At 40.9% G+C, this 27,005-nt stretch overlaps 2 protein-coding genes and 7 pseudogenes across 2 annotated transcripts in view; 8 read left to right on the forward strand and 1 right to left on the reverse strand.

The window, feature by feature from the left end:
* LOC137799475 (UDP-glucuronosyltransferase 2A2 pseudogene) overlaps nt 1–3,351 on the forward strand; it is a 3,848-nt pseudogene extending 497 nt beyond the window's left edge.
* Nucleotides 1–27,005, reverse strand: part of sh2d3cb (SH2 domain containing 3Cb) — a 61,559-nt gene that overhangs the window by 7,026 nt on the left and 27,528 nt on the right. The gene's annotated exons all lie outside the window — the stretch shown is intronic.
* Nucleotides 3,670–6,082, forward strand: LOC137799480 (UDP-glucuronosyltransferase 2A2 pseudogene; annotated as a pseudogene).
* LOC137799477 (UDP-glucuronosyltransferase 2A2 pseudogene) lies at nt 6,495–8,685 on the forward strand (annotated as a pseudogene).
* On the forward strand, nt 9,218–11,364 carry LOC137799481 (UDP-glucuronosyltransferase 2A2 pseudogene; annotated as a pseudogene).
* LOC137799478 (UDP-glucuronosyltransferase 2B31 pseudogene) lies at nt 14,552–16,525 on the forward strand (annotated as a pseudogene).
* On the forward strand, nt 16,910–18,753 carry LOC137799473 (UDP-glucuronosyltransferase 2A2-like). Its single transcript, XM_068596275.1, has 2 exons — nt 16,910–17,775; nt 17,860–18,753. The coding sequence occupies exons 1-2, from the start codon at nt 17,145–17,147 to the stop codon at nt 18,723–18,725; spliced, it is 1,497 nt and encodes a 498-aa protein (XP_068452376.1). The 5' UTR covers nt 16,910–17,144; the 3' UTR covers nt 18,726–18,753.
* LOC137799474 (UDP-glucuronosyltransferase 2B31 pseudogene) lies at nt 22,289–23,880 on the forward strand (annotated as a pseudogene).
* On the forward strand, nt 24,651–26,898 carry LOC137799476 (UDP-glucuronosyltransferase 2B31 pseudogene; annotated as a pseudogene).

Consider the following 27,005-nt stretch of genomic DNA (forward strand, 5'->3'; position numbering starts at 1 on the left):
CGTTTATTACAATATGTTTATTGTGCCGCTTTAGAAATGTTCTGCATGAATTTGCTTTAATTGTATATCTGAGACTCACTACTGAGTCCATGATATCCATACTGTAGTTTTTAGAACTATTTACCAACGTGTATTATTATTATTATTATTATTATTGGATCATAATGATTTATAGTAGTAGTACATATGTGTTATCTTTAATGTTCATTTTGAGTCAACACTAAAACTGAACTAACGTTTTACTAACAGCTGTGTTTCTTGTTGGTTGACTTTTGCCCCGGTACACACAAAGAGATAATAGTTCCAATTGTACTTTGACACCTATCATTACTGAATGACGCACGCACACAAACCTGAGAGAACATCGACCGCATCCAAAAACCTGCTTTTTGTGAACCTCCGGGGAATTAAGCGGCTGGAATTCCCACATTGAGCGGTTGTGTAATCAGGAAATCTGTTGAAGTTATGTAAGTCTGGGCGCGGTGTGAGCCCCCGAGCTGACAATCCTTTGTGGAAAGCCTTGTAGTGATGTAGTGATGTGCATCAACATGTGCAATATTGTCTGGCACTGCAGGCTTAGCAGTGGAAGACTTTGTGTTGCCAAAATCTATCTAAACTAGGATGGAGAAAAAAATGTAAGGGTAATAATAAAGAGTTTATTTGCTTCTTACCAAACTGACCTAGCCAATAATACATTATATAAGCTAAAAGCAAGTACTGTACAATAGTAGAGAAACAAGACATTTTGGTAGTTTTCTTTCTCTTCCGCCATTGTGGTTTCATGTGATTACGACACGCAAAGCGACAAAAGGTTTTGTCTCCTGCGACTGTGTCTGTTTGTCTGTGTACAGTTCGGTTTATGGTGCTTCGTTCTTCATGTTCTTCCCGCCTTTTTGGACAATAAAATTGCTTTACCTGGTGAGTAGGCATTTGTATTTATTGTACCCAGACAGAACTAACACAATCAGCCCTCGACCCAATTTGTTTTCAATCTGTTTTGGTTTCTTTCAATTTTTTCCTGTTTTCAAGAGGTAATGGAAATAAATGTTTCATTTAATCAATAGGTGATATGCATAGTTTACCAAACAAGCAAATATATGTTGTCATCTTTATCCAGTTATGTATCAAACATAATATGTCGGCGACTTCTTACTCTTAAAGTTGAGCAGGACGGATCTAACATCCTTATGTTTTTTGTCAGAATCTCTTTCAAAGATGAACCGACCGGCCTTGGTGTCACTTGCGGTGCTGCTCTGCTCCTCACTCTTGGTAAATGGAGGGAAAGTCCTGGTGTTCCCTGTGGATGGAAGCCACTGGATCAACATGAAAGTCCTCGTAGAGGAGCTCCACGCCAGAGGCCATGAAATCACAGTAATGCGGCCATCAGACAGCTGGTACATCAAGCCAGAGTCCCCCCACTACAAGTCCATCACTATAAATTCCTCTGCTGGTTTTGATGAAGAAGGCTTTGGGTTATTTGTAGACAGAATGATCAACATGCGCCGCAAAGGTGCTTCTGTTTGGGCTCGTTTATCTCTGGAGTTTGAACTGGTGGAACAGTTCTGTGAGATGCATAAGCAAGTGATTCAGATGATGGGTGATATGTTTGAGGACACTAAACTGATGCAAAGCCTCCGCGATGCCGAGTATGATTTGGTTCTGACAGACCCTGCCATTGGTGGAGGGGTGCTTCTGGGCCACCGTTTGGGTCTTCCACTTGTCTTCAATGTGAGGTGGACTGTTCAGGGTGAAGGGCATCAAGCAATCGCACCTTCCCCATTGTCTTATGTCCCAATACCAGGGGCAGAGCTCACCGACAAGATGACGTTTTCTGAGCGGGTCAAAAACATACTTTGCTATTTTTTTACTTGTTTTCAAATTTGGTACGTCGCAGAACCCGTCTACAAACCATTCGTCCATCGTTACTTTGGAAACGATGTATATTACATGGAGCTGTTTCAGGCAGCAGACATCTGGCTGATGAGGAACGATTTCACCTTTGAGTTCCCACGACCCACAATGCCAAACGTCGTCTACATGTCCGGATTTCAGTGCAAACCCTCCAAGCCCCTGTCTAAGGAACTTGAGGACTTTGTCCAGAGCTCTGGTGAACATGGCGTCATCGTTATGACTTTAGGGACCCTGGTGGGAAAACTTCCTGAGGACATCACTGAGGACATTGCTGCTGCTTTTGCACAACTTCCTCAGAAGGTGATCTGGAAGCACAAAGGCAAGAGACCATCCACCCTCGGCAACAACACCTTACTCTTGGACTGGCTGCCTCAAAACGACCTCCTGGGTCACCCAAAGACCAGAGTGTTTGTGGCCCACGGAGGTACCAACGGACTGCAGGAGGCCATATACCACGGCGTGCCCCTGGTCGGCCTGCCCCTCATGTTCGACCAGTCTGACAACTTCTCCAGGATGAAAGCAAGAGGTGTGGCCAAAGTCATGGACATTGCAACTGTGAACAAAGACAACTTCCTGGAGGCTCTGAAGGAGGTTCTCTATGATCCCAGCTACAGGGAGAAGATGAAGGTGCTGTCCAATCAGCATAGAGACCAGCCCATGAAACCACTGGACCGGGCCATGTTCTGGATCGAGTTCGTCATGAGGAACAAGGGAGCAGCACATCTGAGGACGGAGTCCTACAAGATGTCAATGATCCAGTACCACTCCATCGACGTGTTGGTGTTTCTGCTGGCAGTTGTTTTGCTCATATTTACTGTTTTTGTTTCTGCAGTTAGGTTTTTGTGGCGAAGAGTGTTTTCAGGAAGCAAAGTCAAAAAGGAATAATGAATGTGCTGATAGGTGGATAACTGGATCCTGATTTGTTACAGATAAAGACAACAAAACAAATCATTCATGAACTGTTTTATTCTGCTGAACAGAATACAAACACGTTGGTAACCTAACATTTCTTGGTGTGCAGCTTCACTTACAAACCTCTTTTTAACTAATGACTTCAGACAAAGAGTTCATGTTTACGTTCTGTTCATTTATTTGTGTGTTGGTCGGATAGTAGATTTCCTAAAACATATAACTTGGTGTTAAGTTGGCCCTTTAGTCAGCCTTCAGTTTTCACTTCATTTCCAGGAATTTCTTTTCAGGATTACTTGTAGATTTTTTGAAGATGTAACAAATGATTCGCCTTAACTACTCCACTAATCTGAATATAATGAAATTATTTTTCATAAAAAACTTGGATGTGTATCTTATGATTGTTTATCTTTATGCCTGCTCAATGATTCACTATCGTTCATGATTGTTAGTGATGATAAGATGTTTTTATGTAAATCGTTCCACAAATTAATGTCTGAAATGTTTTATTTCAAGCAGTAAATAAAAAGTACCAGCATTATTTATTAACTCATTCATTCATTTCTTCCCAAAATATTGGTTATTTTGTCTACTATTGCATCCATTCAAGAATTGAATGAATGTATTATCATATGCCAACAGTATGGAAATATATATGGAAAAACCTCAACCTAGCTGCTTTCTGGTCAATACATCTGTATGTAAACACTGGACTATATATATATATATATATATATATATATATATATATATATATATATATATATATATATATATATATATATATGTGTGTGTGTGTGTGTGTGTGTGTGTGTGTGTTATGTATGAAACATAATATGTTGGCGACTTTTTCCTCGCAAAATTATATTTTCTTCATTGTGAATTCAAAGAAGGGACAATATGAATGTGCATAGGGTAGCGATGCTGATAGTCAGCAAAACCTTCAAAAAATATGAAGTAGTTCAAATTAGGCGACTCTATTCTCTATCAGTTCTTCGTGTTGGCATTATTTGTTGAGCAGGACGGATCTAACATCCTTATGTTTTTTGTCAGAATCTCTTTCAAAGATGAACCGACCGGCCTTGGTGTCACTTGCGGTGCTGCTCTGCTCCTCACTCTTGGTAAATGGAGGGAAAGTCCTGGTGTTCCCTGTGGATGGAAGCCACTGGATCAACATGAAAGTCCTCGTAGAGGAGCTCCACGCCAGAGGCCATGAAATCACAGTAATGCGGCCATCAGACAGCTGGTACATCAAGCCAGAGTCCCCCCACTACAAGTCCATCACTATAAATTCCTCTGCTGGTTTTGATGAAGAAGAATTTGGCTTGTTTGCAGACAATATGATGGACATGCGGCGCAAAGGTGCTTCGCTTTGGGCTCGTATATCTCTGGAACTTGAACTGATGAAAGGGTTCTATGAAATGAATAAGCAAGTGATTCAGATGATGGAGGATATGTTTGAGGACACTAAACTGATGCAAATCCTCCGTGATGCCGAGTATGATTTGGTTCTGACAGACCCTGCCATTGGTGGAGGGGTGCTTCTGGGCCACCGTTTGGGTCTTCCACTTGTCTTCAATGTGAGGTGGACTGTTCAGGGTGAAGGGCATCAAGCAATCGCACCTTCCCCATTGTCTTATGTCCCAATACCAGGGGCAGAGCTCACCGACAAGATGACGTTTTCTGAGCGGGTCAAAAACATACTTTGCTATTTTTTTACTTGTTTTCAAATTTGGTACGTCGCAGAACCCGTCTACAAACCATTCGTCCATCGTTACTTTGGAAACGATGTATATTACATGGAGCTGTTTCAGGCAGCAGACATCTGGCTGATGAGGAACGATTTCACCTTTGAGTTCCCACGACCCACAATGCCAAACGTCGTCTACATGTCCGGATTTCAGTGCAAACCCTCCAAGCCCCTGTCTAAGGAACTTGAGGACTTTGTCCAGAGCTCTGGTGAACATGGCGTCATCGTTATGACTTTAGGGACCCTGGTGGGAAAACTTCCTGAGGACATCACTGAGGACATTGCTGCTGCTTTTGCACAACTTCCTCAGAAGGTGATCTGGAAGCACAAAGGCAAGAGACCATCCACCCTCGGCAACAACACCTTACTCTTGGACTGGCTGCCTCAAAACGACCTCCTGGGTCACCCAAAGACCAGAGTGTTTGTGGCCCACGGAGGTACCAACGGACTGCAGGAGGCCATATACCACGGCGTGCCCCTGGTCGGCCTGCCCCTCATGTTCGACCAGTCTGACAACTTCTCCAGGATGAAAGCAAGAGGTGTGGCCAAAGTCATGGACATTGCAACTGTGAACAAAGACAACTTCCTGGAGGCTCTGAAGGAGGTTCTCTATGATCCCAGCTACAGGGAGAAGATGAAGGTGCTGTCCAATCAGCATAGAGACCAGCCCATGAAACCACTGGACCGGGCCATGTTCTGGATCGAGTTCGTCATGAGGAACAAGGGAGCAGCACATCTGAGGACGGAGTCCTACAAGATGTCAATGATCCAGTACCACTCCATTGACGTGTTGGTGTTTCTGCTGGCAGTTGTTTTGCTCGTATTTACTGTTTTTGTTTCTGCAGTTAGGTTTTTGTGGCGAAGAGTGTTTTCAGGAAGCAAAGTCAAAAAGGAATAATGAATGTGCTGATAGGTGGATAACTGGATCCTGATTTGTTACAGATAAAGACAACAAAACAAATCATTCATGAACTGTTTTATTCTGCTGAACAGAATACAAACACGTTGGTAACCTAACATTTCTTGGTGTGCAGCTTCACTTACAAACCTCTTTTTAACTAATGACTTCAGACAAAGAGTTCATGTTTACGTTCTGTTCATTTATTTGTGTGTTGGTCGGATAGTAGATTTCCTAAAACATATAACTTGGTGTTAAGTTGGCCCTTTAGTCAGCCTTCAGTTTTCACTTCATTTCCAGGAATTTCTTTTCAGGATTACTTGTAGATTTTTTGAAGATGTAACAAATGATTCGCCTTAACTACTCCACTAATCTGAATATAATGAAATTATTTTTCATAAAAAACTTGGATGTGTATCTTATGATTGTTTATCTTTATGCCTGCTCAATGATTCACTATCGTTCATGATTGTTAGTGATGATAAGATGTTTTTATGTAAATCGTTCCACAAATTAATGTCTGAAATGTTTTATTTCAAGCAGTAAATAAAAAGTACCAGCATTATTTATTAACTCATTCATTCACTTCTTCCCAAAATATTGGTTATTTTGTCTACTATTGCATCCATTCAAGAATTGAATGAATGTATTATCATATGCCAACAGTATGGAAATATATATGGAAAAACCTCAACCTAGCTGCTTTCTGGTCAATACATCTGTATGTAAACACTGGACTATATATATATATATATATATATATATATATATATATATATATATATATATATATATATATATATATATATATGTGTGTGTGTGTGTGTGTGTGTTATGTATGAAACATAATATGTTGGCGACTTTTTCCTCGCAAAATTATATTTTCTTCATTGTGAATTCAAAGAAGGGACAATATGAATGTGCATAGGGTAGCGATGCTGATAGTCAGCAAAACCTTCAAAAAATATGAAGTAGTTCAAATTAGGCGACTCTATTCTCTATCAGTTCTTCATGTTGGCATTATTTGTTGAGCAGGACGGATCTAACATCCTTATGTTTTTTGTCAGAATCTCTTTCAAAGATGAACCGACCGGCCTTGGTGTCACTTGCGGTGCTGCTCTGCTCCTCACTCTTGGTAAATGGAGGGAAAGTCCTGGTGTTCCCTGTGGATGGAAGCCACTGGATCAACATGAAAGTCCTCGTAGAGGAGCTCCACGCCAGAGGCCATGAAATCACAGTAATGCGGCCATCAGACAGCTGGTACATCAAGCCAGAGTCCCCCCACTACAAGTCCATCACTATAAATTCCCCTGCTGGTTTTGATGAAGAAGAATTTGGCTTGTTTGCAGACAATATGATGGACATGCGGCGCAAAGGTGCTTCGCTTTGGGCTCGTATATCTCTGGAACTTGAACTGATGAAAGGGTTCTATGAAATGAATAAGCAAGTGATTCAGATGATGGAGGATATGTTTGAGGACACTAAACTGATGCAAATCCTCCGTGATGCCGAGTATGATTTGGTTCTGACAGACCCTGCCATTGGTGGAGGGGTGCTTCTGGGCCACCGTTTGGGTCTTCCACTTGTCTTCAATGTGAGGTGGACTGTTCAGGGTGAAGGGCATCTCGCAATCGCACCTTCCCCATTGTCTTATGTCCCAATACCAGGGGCAGAGCTCACCGACAAGATGACGTTTTCCGAGCGGGTCAAAAACATACTTTACTATGTTTTTACTTGTTTTCAAATTTGGTACGTCGCAGAACCCGTCTACAAACCATTCGTCCATCGTTACTTTGGAAACGATGTACATTACATGGAGCTGTTTCAGGCAGCAGACATCTGGCTGATGAGGAACGATTTCACCTTTGAGTTCCCACGACCCACAATGCCAAACGTCGTCTACATGTCCGGATTTCAGTGCAAACCCTCCAAGCCCCTGTCTAAGGAACTTGAGGACTTTGTCCAGAGCTCTGGTGAACATGGCGTCATCGTTATGACTTTAGGGACCCTGGTGGGAAAACTTCCTGAGGACATCACTGAGGACATTGCTGCTGCTTTTGCACAACTTCCTCAGAAGGTGATCTGGAGGCACAAAGGCAAGAGACCATCCACCCTCGGCAACAACACCTTACTCTTGGACTGGCTGCCTCAAAACGACCTCCTGGGTCACCCAAAGACCAGAGTGTTTGTGGCCCACGGAGGTACCAACGGACTGCAGGAGGCCATATACCATGGCGTGCCCCTGGTCGGCCTGCCCCTCATGTTTGACCAGCCTGACAACTTCTTCAGGATGAAAGCAAGAGGTGTGGCCAAAGTCATGGACATTGCAACTGTGAACAAAGACAACTTCCTGGAGGCTCTGAAAGAGGTTCTCTATGATCCCAGCTACAGGGAGAAGATGAAGGTGCTGTCCAATCAGCATAGAGACCAGCCCATGAAACCACTGGACCGGGCCATGTTCTGGATCGAGTTTGTCATGAGGAACAAGGGAGCAGCACATCTGAGGACGGAGTCCTACAAGATGTCAATGATCCAGTACCACTCCATTGATGTGTTGGTGTTTCTGCTGGCAGTTGTTTTGCTCGTATTTACTGTTTTTGTTTCTGCAGTTAGGTTTTTGTGGCGAAGAGTGTTTTCAGGAAGCAAAGTCAAAAAGGAATAATGAATGTGCTGATAGGTGGATAACTGGATCCTGGTTTGTTACAGATAAAGACAACAAAACAAATCATTCATGAACTGTTTTATTCTGCTGAACAGAATACAAACACGTTGGTAACCTAACATTTCTTGGTGTGCAGCTTCACTTACAAACCTCTTTTTAACTAATGACTTCAGACAAAGAGTTCATGTTTACGTTCTGTTCATTTATTTGTGTGTTGGTCGGATAGTAGATTTCCTAAAACATATAACTTGGTGTTAAGTTGGCCCTTTAGTCAGCCTTCAGTTTTCACTTCATTTCCAGGAATTTCTTTTCAGGATTACTTGTAGATTTTTTGAAGATGTAACAAATGATTCGCCTTAACTACTCCACTAATCTGAATATAATGAAATTATTTTTCATAAAAAACTTGGATGTGTATCTTATGATTGTTTATCTTTATGCCTGCTCAATGATTCACTATCGTTCATGATTGTTAGTGATGATAAGATGTTTTTATGTAAATCGTTCCACAAATTAATGTCTGAAATGTTTTATTTCAAGCAGTAAATAAAAAGTACCAGCATTATTTATTAACTCATTCATTCATTTTTTCCCCAAAACATTGGTTATTTTGTCTACTATTGCATTCATTCAAGAATTGAAGAATTGAATGAATGTATTATCATATGCCAACAGTATGGAAATATATATGGAAAAACCTCAAGCTAGCTGCTTTCTGGTCAATACATCTGTATGTAAACACTGGACTATATATATACATATATATATACATATATATATATATATATATATGTATATACATATATGTATATATATATGTATATATATATGTATATATATATATATATGTATATATATGTATATATATATATATATGTATATATATATGTATATATATATATATATATATGTATATATATATGTATATATATATACATATATATATATATACATATATATATATATATATATGTATATATATATATATATATATGTATATATATATGCATATATATATATATATGTGTGTGTGTTATGTATGAAACATAATATGTCGGCGACTTTTTCCTCGCAAAATTATATTTTCTTCATTGTGAATTCAAAGAAGGGACAATATGAATGTGCATACAGTAGCGATGCTGATAGTCAGCAAAACCTTCAAAAAATATGAAGTAGTTCAAATTAGGCGACTCTATTCTCTATCAGTTCTTCGTGTTGGCATTATTTGTTGAGCAGGACGGATCTAACATCCTTATGTTTTTTGTCAGAATCTCTTTCAAAGATGAACCGACCGGCCTTGGTGTCACTTGCGGTGCTGCTCTGCTCCTCACTCTTGGTAAATGGAGGGAAAGTCCTGGTGTTCCCTGTGGATGGAAGCCACTGGATCAACATGAAAGTCCTCGTAGAGGAGCTCCACGCCAGAGGCCATGAAATCACAGTAATGCGGCCATCAGACAGCTGGTACATCAAGCCAGAGTCCCCCTACTACAAGTCCATCACTATAAATTCCTCTGCTGGTTTTGATGAAGAAGGCTTTGGGTTATTTGTAGACAGAATGATGAACATGCGCCGCAAAGGTGCTTCTGTTTGGGCTCGTTTATCTCTGGAGTTTGAACTGGTGGAACAGTTCTATGAAATGAATAAGCAGCTTATTCAGATGATGGGTGATATGTTTGAGGACACTAAACTGATGCAAAGCCTCCGCGATGCCAAGTATGATTTGTTTCTGACAGACCCTGCCATTGGTGGAGGGGTGCTTCTGGGCCACCGTTTGGGTCTTCCACTTGTCTTCAATGTGAGGTGGACTGTTCAGGGTGAAGGGCATCTCGCAATCGCACCTTCCCCATTGTCTTATGTCCCAATACCAGGGGCAGAGCTCACCGACAAGATGACGTTTTCCGAGCGGGTCAAGAACTTACTTTATTATGTCTTTACTTGTTTTCAAATTTGGTACGTCACAGAACCCAACTTCAAACCATTCGTCCATCGTTACTTTGGAAACGATGTACATTACATGGAGCTGTTTCAGGCAGCAGACATCTGGCTGATGAGGAACGATTTCACCTTTGAGTTCCCACGACCCACAATGCCAAACGTCGTCTACATGTCCGGATTTCAGTGCAAACCCTCCAAGCCCCTGTCTAAGGAACTTGAGGACTTTGTCCAGAGCTCTGGTGAACATGGCGTCATCGTTATGACTTTAGGGACCCTGGTGGGAAAACTTCCTGAGGACATCACTGAGGACATTGCTGCTGCTTTTGCCCAACTTCCTCAGAAGGTGATCTGGAGGCACAAAGGCAAAAGACCATCCACCCTCGGCAACAACACCTTACTCTTGGACTGGCTGCCTCAAAACGACCTCCTGGGTCACCCAAAGACCAGAGTGTTTGTGGCCCACGGAGGTACCAACGGACTGCAGGAGGCCATATACCATGGCGTGCCCCTGGTCGGCCTGCCCCTCATGTTTGACCAGCCTGACAACTTCTCCAGGATGAAAGCAAGAGGTGTGGCCAAAGTCATGGACATTGCAACTGTGAACAAAGACAACTTCCTGGAGGCTCTGAAGGACATTCTCTATGATCCCAGCTACAGGGAGAAGATGAAGGTGCTGTCCAACCTGCATAGAGACCAGCCCATGAAACCACTGGACCGGGCCATGTTCTGGATCGAGTTCGTCATGAGGAACAAGGGAGCAGCACATCTGAGGACGGAGTCCTACAAGATGTCAATGATCCAGTACCACTCCATTGATGTGTTGGCGTTTTTGCTGGCAGTTGTTTTGCTTGTATTTACTGTTTTTGTTTCTGCTCTTACCTTTTTGTGGCGAAGAGTGTTTTCAGGAAGCAAAGTCAAAAAGGAATAACGAATGTGCTGATAGGTGGATAACTGGATCCTGGTTTGTTGTCGAAAATGATTAAAAAGAACAAAACAAACCATTCATGAACTGTTCTGTTCTGCTGAACAGAATACAGCATGTTGATAACCTAACATGTCTCAGTGTGGAGCTTTACTCAAAAACCTCATTTTATGTTATAACTTGAGCTAAAGTGTTCTTTCCGTTTGTTTGCGAGTTCGTCAGATAGCAGAATACCTCAAACATATGATTTGGTGTTTGGTTGGACCTTAAATCAGCGATCAGTTTTGACTAGATATCCAGGAATTTCTTTTCAGGATTACTTGGAAAATGTTTCAAGACATAAAAAATGATTTGCATTGACTACTTATTTAAATGAAATGAAGAAAGATTTAGTTTGCAAAAATCTTGCACATGTATTTTGTGATTATTTATCCCTATAGCTTGTCAATGATTAAATATTGATCAAGGTTTTCTAGTGATGATAGGATGTTGTGTAAATCAATCTACAAATTCATGTTTTCAAAATCATTGTTTTGAGCTGTGAATAAAAAATATCTAAATGGTGTATTGATTGATTAATTAATAGCTTCACAGAATATTGGTAATTTTGTCTGTACTTTTGCTCACATTTAAAGATTGAATTAATGTATTATCATGTGTCACCAGTCTGCAAACATATAATGGAAAACTTGTAACGTAGCTTCTCCCATGTTAATACATTTGTATACAGAGTATACAAATATAATGGCATACATTTTAAGTATTAACATCTACGGTATACAATAAAAAAGTATTAAAAACATTAGAAAATGTCCTTACTAATAGCATAAACTCTAGTGTCCAACCATATCTATAATGCTTGTTTTTTTTGTAGAGATGAATTCATATGCAGTTTAAAAAATACAGAACATTTTCCACACAAAAAAAAATCATAAGAAAGACAAAATTTTTAAGAGGCCAAAAATGACTTTTAAATGGTTGTGGGGTGTAGAAATTAAAACCTCAGGGCAGATCAGAAAGTGGTCCTGTTTACTTCATGAGAGAAAATTGTGGTCAGATTTAACATGGAGTCCAATGGAGCAGTTGGTTGGAATTTGTGTGGCTTTCAGGTTTTTGGACAAAAAAGCATAAGCCTGTTGAATTCCATCAAGACGTTTGTATGACGAGCACAAGATTTCCTATATTTTGATCCAACAATGATGTATGAAGAGTAAAAATTGTGGTTCTAAAGGCAAAATAAGATTATTTCTTTTACAAGTTTCTGGTGTTCCCTCTCACTCTGTCAGTTGGCGCTCCGCTCTAACTCTGAACATTCTGTGCCATACACACCCATTGTAAACTCTGACACGGTCCGAAGATCTTCCTAAACTTGAACAGTGATTACATGAAAACTGTGCTAGCTATGAAAAAAATCCCAATTGAGCAAACCAACTGCAGACTTTTGTTAACGTTTTAAACTTTCAATAATCTTTCTATGTTAAAGTATGGCGAGTCACTTTGGGCACAAAGATGAATGTTTTTCATGCTCTCTTCACACCGAAACCCATTCAAGTGAATGGAACAATTTCTCAACGTTTTTCAGGGAAACGGCCAGTTGAATCTCTTAGAAAAGTCATAGCACACAATTCCCGATGCAGGCCGCAAGTCTTGATGTATTTTGCTGCATGTGCTGGCAACGCCGCAGGAGGAGATGCTCTGCAAAGTTTTGTGGGACTATGATTATTATTAAGCCAGCAGGAGTACATGCAGTGTGCTTGCTGCACAAGGCTCCATCGCCAGATCGAATAATCCCGTACAAAGGTTTGTACAAAATACATGAAAACATGCTGCCCGATCAGGACTGGTGTGCTATGACTTTTCTAAGAGATTCGCCCAGCTGTTTCCCCGAAAAACCTGCAGGACTTTGGTCCCTTCACTTAAAAGAGGGTCCGGCCTTAAAAGAAAAAAGAAACACTCATCTTTGGACCCATAGGGACTTGCCATACTTTAACATAGAAAAATTATTTGAAGTTTTAAACCTTCAAAAAAACTCTGGCCTTTATTTAGCCAAATGGGCATTTTGATAGCTTGCACGCTTTACATGGAATCATTATTCAAGTTTAGGAACATTTTGGGACAGTTTCTGACTTCATAATGGGAATGTATTGCGCATCTTAGCGCACGTGATGTCATCATCAGTGAAGACAAGCAGCAGATTCTTTAAAAAAAAAAAAAATCTTGATATGCCTTCAGTCCAACAATTTCACTCTTCATACGCCATTGTTGGATGAAAACAAGGATTTTTTTTGCTCGTCATACACACGTGTCACAAGAGTCTTATCTCTTTCATGATTCATATATTTTGACGTTCAGAGTCTTGGTTTTCCTCAATTGCAGGAGTTTAACAGGTTTGTTTCTTTAAATTCTGCTTCTCCCTTTCATGTCTGCCTCTCCCATAGGTGCTGACTCACCATGACAACCAGTGACACACACACTTAGGGACACATGTGCTTCATATGACCAACATATTAGTGTAGTTTGACACACACACACACACACACACACACACACTGACACATTAACTTAAACATGGATGTTCATTCTAGTTAGTTAAAACAAACCAGCCGAAGTCTTTCGGTGGAGAAACAGAATATTGAATTTAATGTTAGCATGCCGCTAGCTTTGGCTGGACGGGACAAAATGGCTGACTATGTCTGTCGCCTTAAATACAGAGATGAGAGGGACGACAGCTGTCCTGTCTTAAGACCCTCACGGTCACATTTTAAATTCCATAAACATAATAAGCGTATCAACGGGTTCGGCTGAGTCTTTCCTCTCCGTTGCTTATATTATTTTGGTGATTTTACCATGTTTTTGATGGAGTTGTAGAAAATCCACTCCCAGTCTTAAGAGCTTGTCTGCCCTTCACCCAGATGGCTTAAGCACCATGATAACCAGTGACCTGTGTCTATGAAGCAATAGCTGCTCTCAAGCCCATCACAAATAGAAAAATGACACCTCAATAACTTCAATAAAACATCTTACTACTAGTAATGTTAGTATTTATATAATGTACCTCAACAACCTCAATAACACATCATACTAATGGTAATGTTGGTGAATATATTGTAACATCTTATGGCTGTAGCTGCCACGTCATTGAAATTTATTGCGAAATGTTCTAGTTTGTATTTATATTCCTGTTTTTACTTATTTTGTAGATGTAATTGTACAAAATATTTCATTAAATCAATCGACTCCATGCATAGTTTACTGAACCAGCAATTTAGTATGTTCACATCTTTGTCCGGTTATGTGTAAAACTTTTAATCTCAAAGATGTATTTTGTATTTTCTGAATTAAAACAATGGACGATACAAATGTACAAAATGTAGAGATGCTTATTGTGAGCACAAACTTTTTTGAAGTAGTTAAAACTAGACTACCCTATTATTTATCTTTTTGTCATTTATTTTCAGAATATTTGTTGAATTGATTTACACTCCAGAACTGAAGAACTGTAAAGCTTTATTGAGCAGGATAGATCTAACATTATTACGTTTCTTCTCCAAATCTCTTTCAGAAATGTACCGACCGGCCTCGGTTGCACTTGCGGTGCTGCTCTGCTCCTCACTCTTGGTAAATGGAGGGAAAGTCCTGGTGTTCCCTTTTGATGGAAGCCACTGGATCAACATGAAAGTCCTCATTGAGGAGCTTCATACCAGAGGCCATGACATCACAGTTTTGAGGTCATCAGACAGCTGGTACATCAAGCCAGAGTCCCCCCACTACAAGTCCATCACTTTGTATTCCTCTGCTGGTTTTGATGATGAACGCTTTGGGTCATTTGCAACAACATTGATGAACATGCGGCGCAATGGTGCTTCGCTTTGGGCTCATTTATCTCTGCAGTTTGAATTTGTGATACATTTCTATGAAATGAATAAGCAAGTGATTCAGATGATGGGTGATATGTTTGAGGACACTAAACTGATGCAAAGCCTCCACGATGCCAAGTATGATTTGTTTCTGACAGACCCTGTGGCTGGTGGAGGGGTGCTTCTGGGCCACCGTTTGGGTCTTCCACTTGTCTTCAATGTGAGGTGGACTGTTCAGGGTGAAGGGCATCTTGCAATCGCACCTTCCCCATTGTCTTATGTCCCAATACCAGGGGCAGAGCTCACCGACAAGATGACGTTTTCCGAGCGGGTCAAGAACATGCTTTACTATTTCCTCCTTTGTTTTCAAGTTTGGTACGTCACAGAATCCAACTTCAAACCATTCGTCCATCGTTACTTTGGAAACGATGTACATTACATAGAGCTGTTTCAGGCAGCAGACATCTGGCTGATGAGGAACGATTTCACCTTTGAGTTCCCACGACCCACAATGCCAAACGTCGTCTACATGTCCGGATTTCAGTGCAAACCCCCCAAGCCCCTGTCTAAGGAACTTGAGGACTTTCTCCAGAGCTCTGGTGAACATGGCGTCATCGTTATGACTTTAGGGACCCTGGTGGGAAAACTTCCTGAGGACATCACTGAGGACATTGCTGCTGCTTTTGCACAACTTCCTCAGAAGGTGATCTGGAAGCACAAAGGCAAAAGACCATCCACCCTCGGCAACAACACCTTACTCTTGGACTGGCTGCCTCAAAACGACCTCCTGGGTCACCCAAAGACCAGAGTGTTTGTGGCCCACGGAGGTACCAACGGACTGCAGGAGGCCATATACCATGGCGTGCCCCTGGTCGGCCTGCCCCTCATGTTCGACCAGTCTGACAACTTCTCCAGGATGAAAGCAAGAGGTGTGGCCAAAGTCATGGACATTGCAACTGTGAACCAAGACAACTTCCTGGAGGCTCTGAAAGAGGTTCTCTATGATCCCAGCTACAGGGAGAAGATGAAGGTGCTGTCCAACCTGCATAGAGACCAGCCCATGAAACCACTGGACCGGGCCATGTTCTGGATCGAGTTTGTCATGAGGAACAAGGGAGCAGCACATCTGAGGACGGAGTCCTACAAGATGTCAATGATCCAGTACCACTCCATTGATGTGTTGGCGTTTCTGCTGGCAGTTGTTTTGCTCGTATTTACTGTTTTTGTTTCTGCAGTTAGGTTTTTGTGGCGAAGAGTGTTTTCAGGAAGCAAAGTCAAAAAGGAATAATGAATGTGCTGATAGGTGGATAACTGGATCCTGGTTTGTTGTAGAAAATGATTAAAAAGAACAAAACAAACCATTCATGAACTGTTCTATTCTGCTGAACAGAATACAGCATGTTGATAACCTAACATGTCTCAGTGTGCAGCTTCACTCAAACCTCATTGGCGTTATGTTGGCCCTTAAATCAGCCTTCAGTTTTACACTTTATATCCAGGAATTTCTTTTCAGGATTACTTGGAGATTTTTCCAAGATGTAACAAATGATTCGCCTTAACTACTGCACCTATTTGAATGAAATGAAATTATTTTTTATAAAAAACGTATATGTGTATCTTATGATTGTTTATCTTTATGTCTAGTCAATGATTCACTAATGCTTATGATTGTTAGTGATGATAAGAGGTTTTTATGTAAAACGTTCCACAAATTAATGTCTGAAATGTTTTATTTCAAGCCGTAAATAAAAAGTACCAGCATTATTTATTGATTGATTGATTCATTTTTTCCCAAAACATTGGTTATTTTGTCTACTATTGCATCCATTCAAGAATTGAATGAATGTATTATCATATGCCAACAGTATGGAAATATATATGGAAAAACCTCAAGCTAGCTGCTTTCTGGTCAAAACATCTGTATGTAAACACTGGACTGTATATCTATCTATCTATCTATCTATCTATATATATATATATATATATATATATATATATATATATATATATATATATATATATATATATATATATATATGTGTGTGTGTGTGTTATGTATGAAACATAATATGTCGGCGACTTTTTCCTCGCAAAATTATATTTTCTTCATTGTGAATTCAAAGAAGGGACAATATGAATGTGCATAGGGTAGCGATGCTGATAGTCAGCAAAACCTTCAAAAAATATGAAGTAGTTCAAATTAGGCGACTCTATTCTCTATCAGTTCTTCGTGTTGGCATTATTTGTTGAGCAGGACGGATCTAACATCCTTATGTTTTTTGTCAGAATCTCTTTCAAAGATGAACCGACCGGCCTTGGTGTCACTTGCGGTGCTGCTCTGCTCCTCACTCTTGGTAAATGGAGGGAAAGTCCTGGTGTTCCCTGTGGATGGAAGCCACTGGATCAACATGAAAGTCCTCGTCGAGGAGCTCCACGCCAGAGGCCATGAAATCACAGTAATACGGCCATCAGACAGCTGGTACATCAAGCCAGAGTCCCCCCACTACAAGTCCATCACTATAAATTCCTCTGCTGGTTTTGATGAAGAAGGCTTTGGGTTATTTGTAGACAGAATGATCAACATGCACCGCAAAGGTGCTTCTGTTTGGGCTCGTTTATCTCTGGAGTTTGAACTGGTGGAACAGTTCTGTGAAATGAATAAGCAGCTGATTCAGATGATGGGTGATATGTTTGAGGACACTAAACTGATGCAAAGCCTCCGCGATGCCAAGTATGATTTGTTTCTGGCAGACCCTGCAATTGGTGGAGGGGTGCTTCTGGGTCACCGTTTGGGTCTTCCACTTGTCTTCAATGTGAGGTGGACTGTTCAGGGTGAAGGGCATTTCGCAATCGCACCTTCCCCATTGTCTTATGTCCCAATACCAGGGGCAGAGCTCACCGACAAGATGACATTTTCTGAGCGGGTCAAGAACATGCTTTACTATGTCTTTACTTGTTTTCAAATTTGGTACGTCACAGAACCCAACTTCAAACCATTCGTCCATCGTTACTTTGGAAACGATGTACATTACATGGAGCTGTTTCAGGCAGCAGACATCTGGCTGATGAGGAACGATTTCACCTTTGAGTTCCCACGACCCACAATGCCAAACGTCGTCTACATGTCCGGATTTCAGTGCAAACCCCCCAAGCCTCTGTCTAAGGAACTTGAGGACTTTGTCCAGAGCTCTGGTGAACATGGCGTCATCGTTATGACTTTAGGGACCCTGGTGGGAAAACTTCCTGAGGACATCACTGAGGACATTGCTGCTGCTTTTGCACAACTTCCTCAGAAGGTGATCTGGAGGCACAAAGGCAAGAGACCATCCACCCTCGGCAACAACACCTTACTCTTGGACTGGCTGCCTCAAAACGACCTCCTGGGCCACCCAAAGACCAGAGTGTTTGTGGCCCACGGAGGTACCAACGGACTGCAGGAGGCCATATACCATGGCGTGCCCCTGGTCGGCCTGCCCCTCATGTTCGACCAGTCTGACAACTTCTTCAGGATGAAAGCAAGAGGTGTGGCCAAAGTCATGGACATTGCAACTGTGAACAAAGACAACTTCCTGGAGGCTCTGAAGGACATTCTCTATGATCCCAGCTACAGGGAGAAGATGAAGGTGCTGTCCAACCTGCATAGAGACCAGCCCATGAAACCACTGGACCGGGCCATGTTCTGGATCGAGTTCGTCATGAGGAACAAGGGAGCAGCACATCTGAGGACGGAGTCCTACAAGATGTCAATGATCCAGTACCACTCCATTGATGTGTTGGCGTTTTTGCTGGCAGTTGTTTTGCTTGTATTTACTGTTTTTGTTTCTGCTCTTACCTTTTTGTGGCGAAGAGTGTTTTCAGGAAGCAAAGTCAAAAAGGAATAACGAATGTGCTGATAGGTGGATAACTGGATCCTGGTTTGTTGTCAAAAATGATTAAAAAGAACAAAACAAACCATTCGTGAACTGTTCTGTTCTGCTGAACAGAATACAGCATGTTGATAACCTAACATGTCTCAGTGTGGAGCTTTACTCAAAAACCTCATTTTATGTTATAACTTGAGCTAAAGTGTTCTTTCCGTTTGTTTGCGAGTTCGTCAGATAGCAGAATACCTCAAACATATGATTTGGTGTTTGGTTGGACCTTAAATCAGCGATCAGTTTTGACTAGATATCCAGGAATTTCTTTTCAGGATTACTTGGAAAATGTTTCAAGACATAAAAAATGATTTGCATTGACTACTTATTTAAATGAAATGAAGAAAGATTTAGTTTGCAAAAATCTTGCACATGTATTTTGTGATTATTTATCCCTATAGCTTGTCAATGATTAAATATTGATCAAGGTTTTCTAGTGATGATAGGATGTTGTGTAAATCAATCTACAAATTCATGTTTTCAAAATCATTGTTTTGAGCTGTGAATAAAAAATATCTAAATGGTGTATTGATTGATTAATTAATAGCTTCACAGAATATTGGTAATTTTGTCTGTACTTTTGCTCACATTTAAAGATTGAATTAATGTATTATCATGTGTCACCAGTCTGCAAACATATAATGGAAAACTTGTAACGTAGCTTCTCCCATGTTAATACATTTGTATACAGAGTATACAAATATAATGGCATACATTTTAAGTATTAACATCTACGGTATACAATAAAAAAGTATTAAAAACATTAGAAAATGTCCTTACTAATAGCATAAACTCTAGTGTCCAACCATATCTATAATGCTTGTTTTTTTTGTAGAGATGAATTCATATGCAGTTTAAAAAATACAGAACATTTTCCACACAAAAAAAAAATCATAAGAAAGACAAAATTTTTAAGAGGCCAAAAATGACTTTTAAATGGTTGTGGGGTGTAGAAATTAAAACCTCAGGGCAGATCAGAAAGTGGTCCTGTTTACTTCATGAGAGAAAATTGTGGTCAGATTTAACATGGAGTCCAATGGAGCAGTTGGTTGGAATTTGTGTGGCTTTCAGGTTTTTGGACAAAAAAGCATAAGCCTGTTGAATTCCATCAAGACGTTTGTATGACGAGCACAAGATTTCCTATATTTTGATCCAACAATGATGTATGAAGAGTAAAAATTGTGGTTCTAAAGGCAAAATAAGATTATTTCTTTTACAAGTTTCTGGTGTTCCCTCTCACTCTGTCAGTTGGCGCTCCGCTCTAACTCTGAACATTCTGCGCCATACACACCCATTGTAAACTCTGACACGGTCCGAAGATCTTCCTAAACTTGAACAGTGATTACATGAAAACTGTGCTAGCTATGAAAAAAATCCCAATTGAGCAAACCAACTGCAGACTTTTGTTAACATTTTAAACTTTCAATAATCTTTCTATGTTAAAGTATGGCGAGTCACTTTGGGCACAAAGATGAATGTTTTTCATGCTCTCTTCACACCGAAACCCATTCAAGTGAATGGAACAATTTCTCAACGTTTTTCAGGGAAACGGCCAGTTGAATCTCTTAGAAAAGTCATAGCACACAATTCCCGATGCAGGCCGCAAGTCTTGATGTATTTTGCTGCATGTGCTGGCAACGCCGCAGGAGGAGATGCTCTGCAAAGTTTTGTGGGACTATGATTATTATTAAGCCAGCAGGAGTACATGCAGTGTGCTTGCTGCACAAGGCTCCATCGCCAGATCGAATAATCCCGTACAAAGGTTTGTACAAAATACATGAAAACATGCTGCCCGATCAGGACTGGTGTGCTATGACTTTTCTAAGAGATTCGCCCAGCTGTTTCCCCGAAAAACCTGCAGGACTTTGGTCCCTTCACTTAAAAGAGGGTCCGGCCTTAAAAGAAAAAAGAAACACTCATCTTTGGACCCATAGGGACTTGCCATACTTTAACATAGAAAAATTATTTGAAGTTTTAAACCTTCAAAAAAACTCTGGCCTTTATTTAGCCAAATGGGCATTTTGATAGCTTGCACGCTTTACATGGAATCATTATTCAAGTTTAGGAACATTTTGGGACAGTTTCTGACTTCATAATGGGAATGTATTGCGCATCTTAGCGCACGTGATGTCATCATCAGTGAAGACAAGCAGCAGATTCTTTAAAAAAAAAAAAAATCTTGATATGCCTTCAGTCCAACAATTTCACTCTTCATACGCCATTGTTGGATGAAAACAAGGATTTTTTTTGCTCGTCATACACACGTGTCACAAGAGTCTTATCTCTTTCATGATTCATATATTTTGACGTTCAGAGTCTTGGTTTTCCTCAATTGCAGGAGTTTAACAGGTTTGTTTCTTTAAATTCTGCTTCTCCCTTTCATGTCTGCCTCTCCCATAGGTGCTGACTCACCATGACAACCAGTGACACACACACTTAGGGACACATGTGCTTCATATGACCAACATATTAGTGTAGTTTGACACACACACACACACACACACACACACACACACTGACACATTAACTTAAACATGGATGTTCATTCTAGTTAGTTAAAACAAACCAGCCGAAGTCTTTCGGTGGAGAAACAGAATATTGAATTTAATGTTAGCATGCCGCTAGCTTTGGCTGGACGGGACAAAATGGCTGACTATGTCTGTCGCCTTAAATACAGAGATGAGAGGGACGACAGCTGTCCTGTCTTAAGACCCTCACGGTCACATTTTAAATTCCATAAACATAATAAGCGTATCAACGGGTTCGGCTGAGTCTTTCCTCTCCGTTGCTTATATTATTTTGGTGATTTTACCATGTTTTTGATGGAGTTGTAGAAAATCCACTCCCAGTCTTAAGAGCTTGTCTGCCCTTCACCCAGATGGCTTAAGCACCATGATAACCAGTGACCTGTGTCTATGAAGCAATAGCTGCTCTCAAGCCCATCACAAATAGAAAAATGACACCTCAATAACTTCAATAAAACATCTTACTACTAGTAATGTTGGTATTTATATAATGTACCTCAACAACCTCAATAACACATCATACTAATGGTAATGTTGGTGAATATATTGTAACATCTTATGGCAGTAGCTGCCACGTCATTGAAATTTATTGCGAAATGTTCTAGTTTGTATTTATATTCCTGTTTTTACTTATTTTGTAGATGTAATTGTACAAAATATTTCATTAAATCAATCGACTCCATGCATAGTTTACTGAACCAGCAATTTAGTATGTTCACATCTTTGTCCGGTTATGTGTAAAACTTTTAATCTCAAAGATGTATTTTGTATTTTCTGAATTAAAACAATGGACGATACAAATGTACAAAATGTAGAGATGCTTATTGTGAGCACAAACTTTTTTGAAGTAGTTAAAACTAGACTACCCTATTATTTATCTTTTCGTCATTTATTTTCAGAATATTTGTTGAATTGATTTACACTCCAGAACTGAAGAACTGTGAAGCTTTATTGAGCAGGATAGATCTAACATTATTACGTTTCTTCTCCAAATCTCTTTCAGAAATGTACCGACCGGCCTCAGTTGCACTTGCGGTGCTGCTCTGCTCCTCACTCTTGGTAAATGGAGGGAAAGTCCTGGTGTTCCCTTTTGATGGAAGCCACTGGATCAACATGAAAGTCCTCATTGAGGAGCTTCATACCAGAGGCCATGACATCACAGTTTTGAGGTCATCAGACAGCTGGTACATCAAGCCAGAGTCCCCCCACTACAAGTCCATCACTTTGTATTCCTCTGCTGGTTTTGATGATGAACGCTTTGGGTCATTTGCAACAACATTGATGAACATGCGGCGCAATGGTGCTTCGCTTTGGGCTCATTTATCTCTGCAGTTTGAATTTGTGATACATTTCTATGAAATGAATAAGCAAGTGATTCAGATGATGGGTGATATGTTTGAGGACACTAAACTGATGCAAAGCCTCCGTGATGCCGAGTATGATTTGTTTCTGACAGACCCTGTGGCTGGCGGAGGGGTGCTTCTGGGCCACCGTTTGGGTCTTCCACTTGTCTTCAATGTGAGGTGGACTGTTCAGGGTGAAGGGCATCTTGCAATCGCACCTTCCCCATTGTCTTATGTCCCAATACCAGGGGCAGAGCTCACCGACAAGATGACGTTTTCCGAGCGGGTCAAGAACATGCTTTACTATTTCCTCCTTTGTTTTCAAGTTTGGTACGTCACAGAATCCAACTACAAACCATTCGTCCATCGTTACTTTGGAAACGATGTACATTACATGGAGCTGTTTCAGGCAGCAGACATCTGGCTGATGAGGAACGATTTCACCTTTGAGTTCCCACGACCCACAATGCCAAACGTCGTCTACATGTCCGGATTTCAGTGCAAACCCTCCAAGCCCCTGTCTAAGGAACTTGAGGACTTTGTCCAGAGCTCTGGTGAACATGGCGTCATCGTTATGACTTTAGGGACCCTGGTGGGAAAACTTCCTGAGGACATCACTGAGGACATTGCTGCTGCTTTTGCACAACTTCCTCAGAAGGTGATCTGGAGGCACAAAGGCAAAAGACCATCCACCCTCGGCAACAACACCTTACTCTTGGACTGGCTGCCTCAAAACGACCTCCTGGGTCACCCAAAGACCAGAGTGTTTGTGGCCCACGGAGGTACCAACGGACTGCAGGAGGCCATATACCACGGCGTGCCCCTGGTCGGCCTGCCCCTCATGTTCGACCAGTCTGACAACTTCTCCAGGATGAAAGCAAGAGGTGTGGCCAAAGTCATGGACATTGCAACTGTGAACCAAGACAACTTCCTGGAGGCTCTGAAGGAGATTCTCTATGATCCCAGCTACAGGGAGAAGATGAAGGTGCTGTCCAACCTGCATAGAGACCAGCCCATGAAACCACTGGACCGGGCCATGTTCTGGATCGAGTTTGTCATGAGGAACAAGGGAGCAGCACATCTGAGGACGGAGTCCTACAAGATGTCAATGATCCAGTACCACTCCATCGACGTGTTGGTGTTTCTGCTGGCAGTTGTTTTGCTTGTATTTACTGTTTTTGTTTCTGCAGTTAGGTTTTTGTGGCGAAGAGTGTTTTCAGGAAGCAAAGTCAAAAAGGAATAATGAATGTGCTGATAGGTGGATAACTGGATCCTGGTTTGTTGTAGAAAATGATTAAAAAGAACAAAACAAACCATTCATGAACTGTTCTATTCTGCTGAACAGAATACAGCACGTTGATAACCTAACATGTCTCAGTGTGCAGCTTCACTCAAACCTCATTGGCGTTATGTTGGCCCTTAAATCAGCCTTCAGTTTTACACTTTATATCCAGGAATTTCTTTTCAGGATTACTTGGAGATTTTTCCAAGATGTAACAAATGATTCGCCTTAACTACTGCACCTATTTGAATGAAATGAAATTATTTTTTATAAAAAACGTATATGTGTATCTTATGATTGTTTATCTTTATGTCTAGTCAATGATTCACTAATGCTTATGATTGTTAGTGATGATAAGAGGTTTTTATGTAAAACGTTCCACAAATTAATGTCTGAAATGTTTTATTTCAAGCCGTAAATAAAAAGTACCAGCATTATTTATTGATTGATTGATTCATTTTTTCCCAAAACATTGGTTATTTTGTCTACTATTGCATCCATTCAAGAATTGAATGAATGTATTATCATATGCCAACAGTATGGAAATATATATGGAAAAACCTCAAGCTAGCTGCTTTCTGGTCAAAACATCTGTATGTAAACACTGGACTGTATATCTATCTATCTATCTATCTATCTATCTATCTATATATATATATATATATATATATATATATATATATATATATATATATATATATATATATATATATATGTGTGTGTGTGTGTTATGTATGAAACATAATATGTCGGCGACTTTTTCCTCGCAAAATTATATTTTCTTCATTGTGAATTCAAAGAAGGGACAATATGAATGTGCATAGGGTAGCGATGCTGATAGTCAGCAAAACCTTCAAAAAATATGAAGTAGTTCAAATTAGGCGACTCTATTCTCTATCAGTTCTTCGTGTTGGCATTATTTGTTGAGCAGGACGGATCTAACATCCTTATGTTTTTTGTCAGAATCTCTTTCAAAGATGAACCGACCGGCCTTGGTGTCACTTGCGGTGCTGCTCTGCTCCTCACTCTTGGTAAATGGAGGGAAAGTCCTGGTGTTCCCTGTGGATGGAAGCCACTGGATCAACATGAAAGTCCTCGTCGAGGAGCTCCACGCCAGAGGCCATGAAATCACAGTAATACGGCCATCAGACAGCTGGTACATCAAGCCAGAGTCCCCCCACTACAAGTCCATCACTATAAATTCCTCTGCTGGTTTTGATGAAGAAGGCTTTGGGTTATTTGTAGACAGAATGATCAACATGCACCGCAAAGGTGCTTCTGTTTGGGCTCGTTTATCTCTGGAGTTTGAACTGGTGGAACAGTTCTGTGAAATGAATAAGCAGCTGATTCAGATGATGGGTGATATGTTTGAGGACACTAAACTGATGCAAAGCCTCCGCGATGCCAAGTATGATTTGTTTCTGGCAGACCCTGCAATTGGTGGAGGGGTGCTTCTGGGTCACCGTTTGGGTCTTCCACTTGTCTTCAATGTGAGGTGGACTGTTCAGGGTGAAGGGCATTTCGCAATCGCACCTTCCCCATTGTCTTATGTCCCAATACCAGGGGCAGAGCTCACCGACAAGATGACATTTTCTGAGCGGGTCAAGAACATGCTTTACTATGTCTTTACTTGTTTTCAAATTTGGTACGTCACAGAACCCAACTTCAAACCATTCGTCCATCGTTACTTTGGAAACGATGTACATTACATGGAGCTGTTTCAGGCAGCAGACATCTGGCTGATGAGGAACGATTTCACCTTTGAGTTCCCACGACCCACAATGCCAAACGTCGTCTACATGTCCGGATTTCAGTGCAAACCCCCCAAGCCTCTGTCTAAGGAACTTGAGGACTTTGTCCAGAGCTCTGGTGAACATGGCGTCATCGTTATGACTTTAGGGACCCTGGTGGGAAAACTTCCTGAGGACATCACTGAGGACATTGCTGCTGCTTTTGCACAACTTCCTCAGAAGGTGATCTGGAGGCACAAAGGCAAGAGACCATCCACCCTCGGCAACAACACCTTACTCTTGGACTGGCTGCCTCAAAACGACCTCCTGGGCCACCCAAAGACCAGAGTGTTTGTGGCCCACGGAGGTACCAACGGACTGCAGGAGGCCATATACCATGGCGTGCCCCTGGTCGGCCTGCCCCTCATGTTCGACCAGTCTGACAACTTCTTCAGGATGAAAGCAAGAGGTGTGGCCAAAGTCATGGACATTGCAACTGTGAACCAAGACAACTTCCTGGAGGCTCTGAAGGACATTCTCTATGATCCCAGCTACAGGGAGAAGATGAAGGTGCTGTCCAATCTGCATAGAGACCAGCCCATGAAACCACTGGACCGGGCCATGTTCTGGATCGAGTTTGTCATGAGGAACAAGGGAGCAGCACATCTGAGGACGGAGTCCTACAAGATGTCAATGATCCAGTACCACTCCATTGATGTGTTGGTGTTTCTGCTGGCAGTTGTTTTGCTCATATTTACTGTTTTTGTTTCTGCAGTTAGGTTTTTGTGGCGAAGAGTGTTTTCAGGAAGCAAAGTCAAAAAGGAATAACAAATGTGCTGCAAGATAGATAACTGGATCCTGATTTGTTACAGATAAAGACAACAAAACAAACCATTCATGAACTGTTTTATTCTGCTGAACAGAATACAAACACGTTGGTAACCTAACATTTCTTGGTGTGCAGCTTCACTTACAAACCTCTTTTTAACTAATGACTTCAGACAAAGAGTTCATGATTACGTTCTGTTCGTTTGTTTGTGTGTTCGTCAGATAGCAGAATACTTCATAGATATAATTTGGTGTTAGGTTGGACCTTAAGTCAGCCATCATTACTGATCTACTGTGATAAGTCACAATGTTTTGAAAGCTATTTTATCGGCTTTAAAAAAACAATTCTTATTCAATATTGTTTGTGGTTGTCTGTAAAGATAGAATGTTATTATGTAAAGCTATGAATCTATGAAGCTATGAATAAAAAGAATGAACATTATTTTTCGATTGATTGATTAAATGCTTCACAAAATATTGGTCGGAGTGCAAACAGATCCTTCATAGCCTTTCAATAGCATTATACTTTTCCCTCTAAA

Source organism: Clinocottus analis, unplaced genomic scaffold (genome assembly GCF_023055335.1).
Source record: "Clinocottus analis isolate CAN_PGR_092001 unplaced genomic scaffold, fCliAna1.0.p SCAF_35, whole genome shotgun sequence".
Classification (NCBI taxonomy): Eukaryota; Metazoa; Chordata; class Actinopteri; order Perciformes; family Cottidae; genus Clinocottus; species Clinocottus analis.

Bases quoted from the DNA above. Each gene is read 5' to 3' on its own strand.
- LOC137799473 (XM_068596275.1), top strand. From the start codon at position 17,145: ATGAACCGACCGGCCTTGGTGTCACTTGCGGTGCTGCTCTGCTCCTCA. The intron at 17,776-17,859 runs ACATGCTTTACT...ATCGTTACTTTG, and splicing joins ATTTTCTGAGCGGGTCAAGA to GAAACGATGTACATTACATG.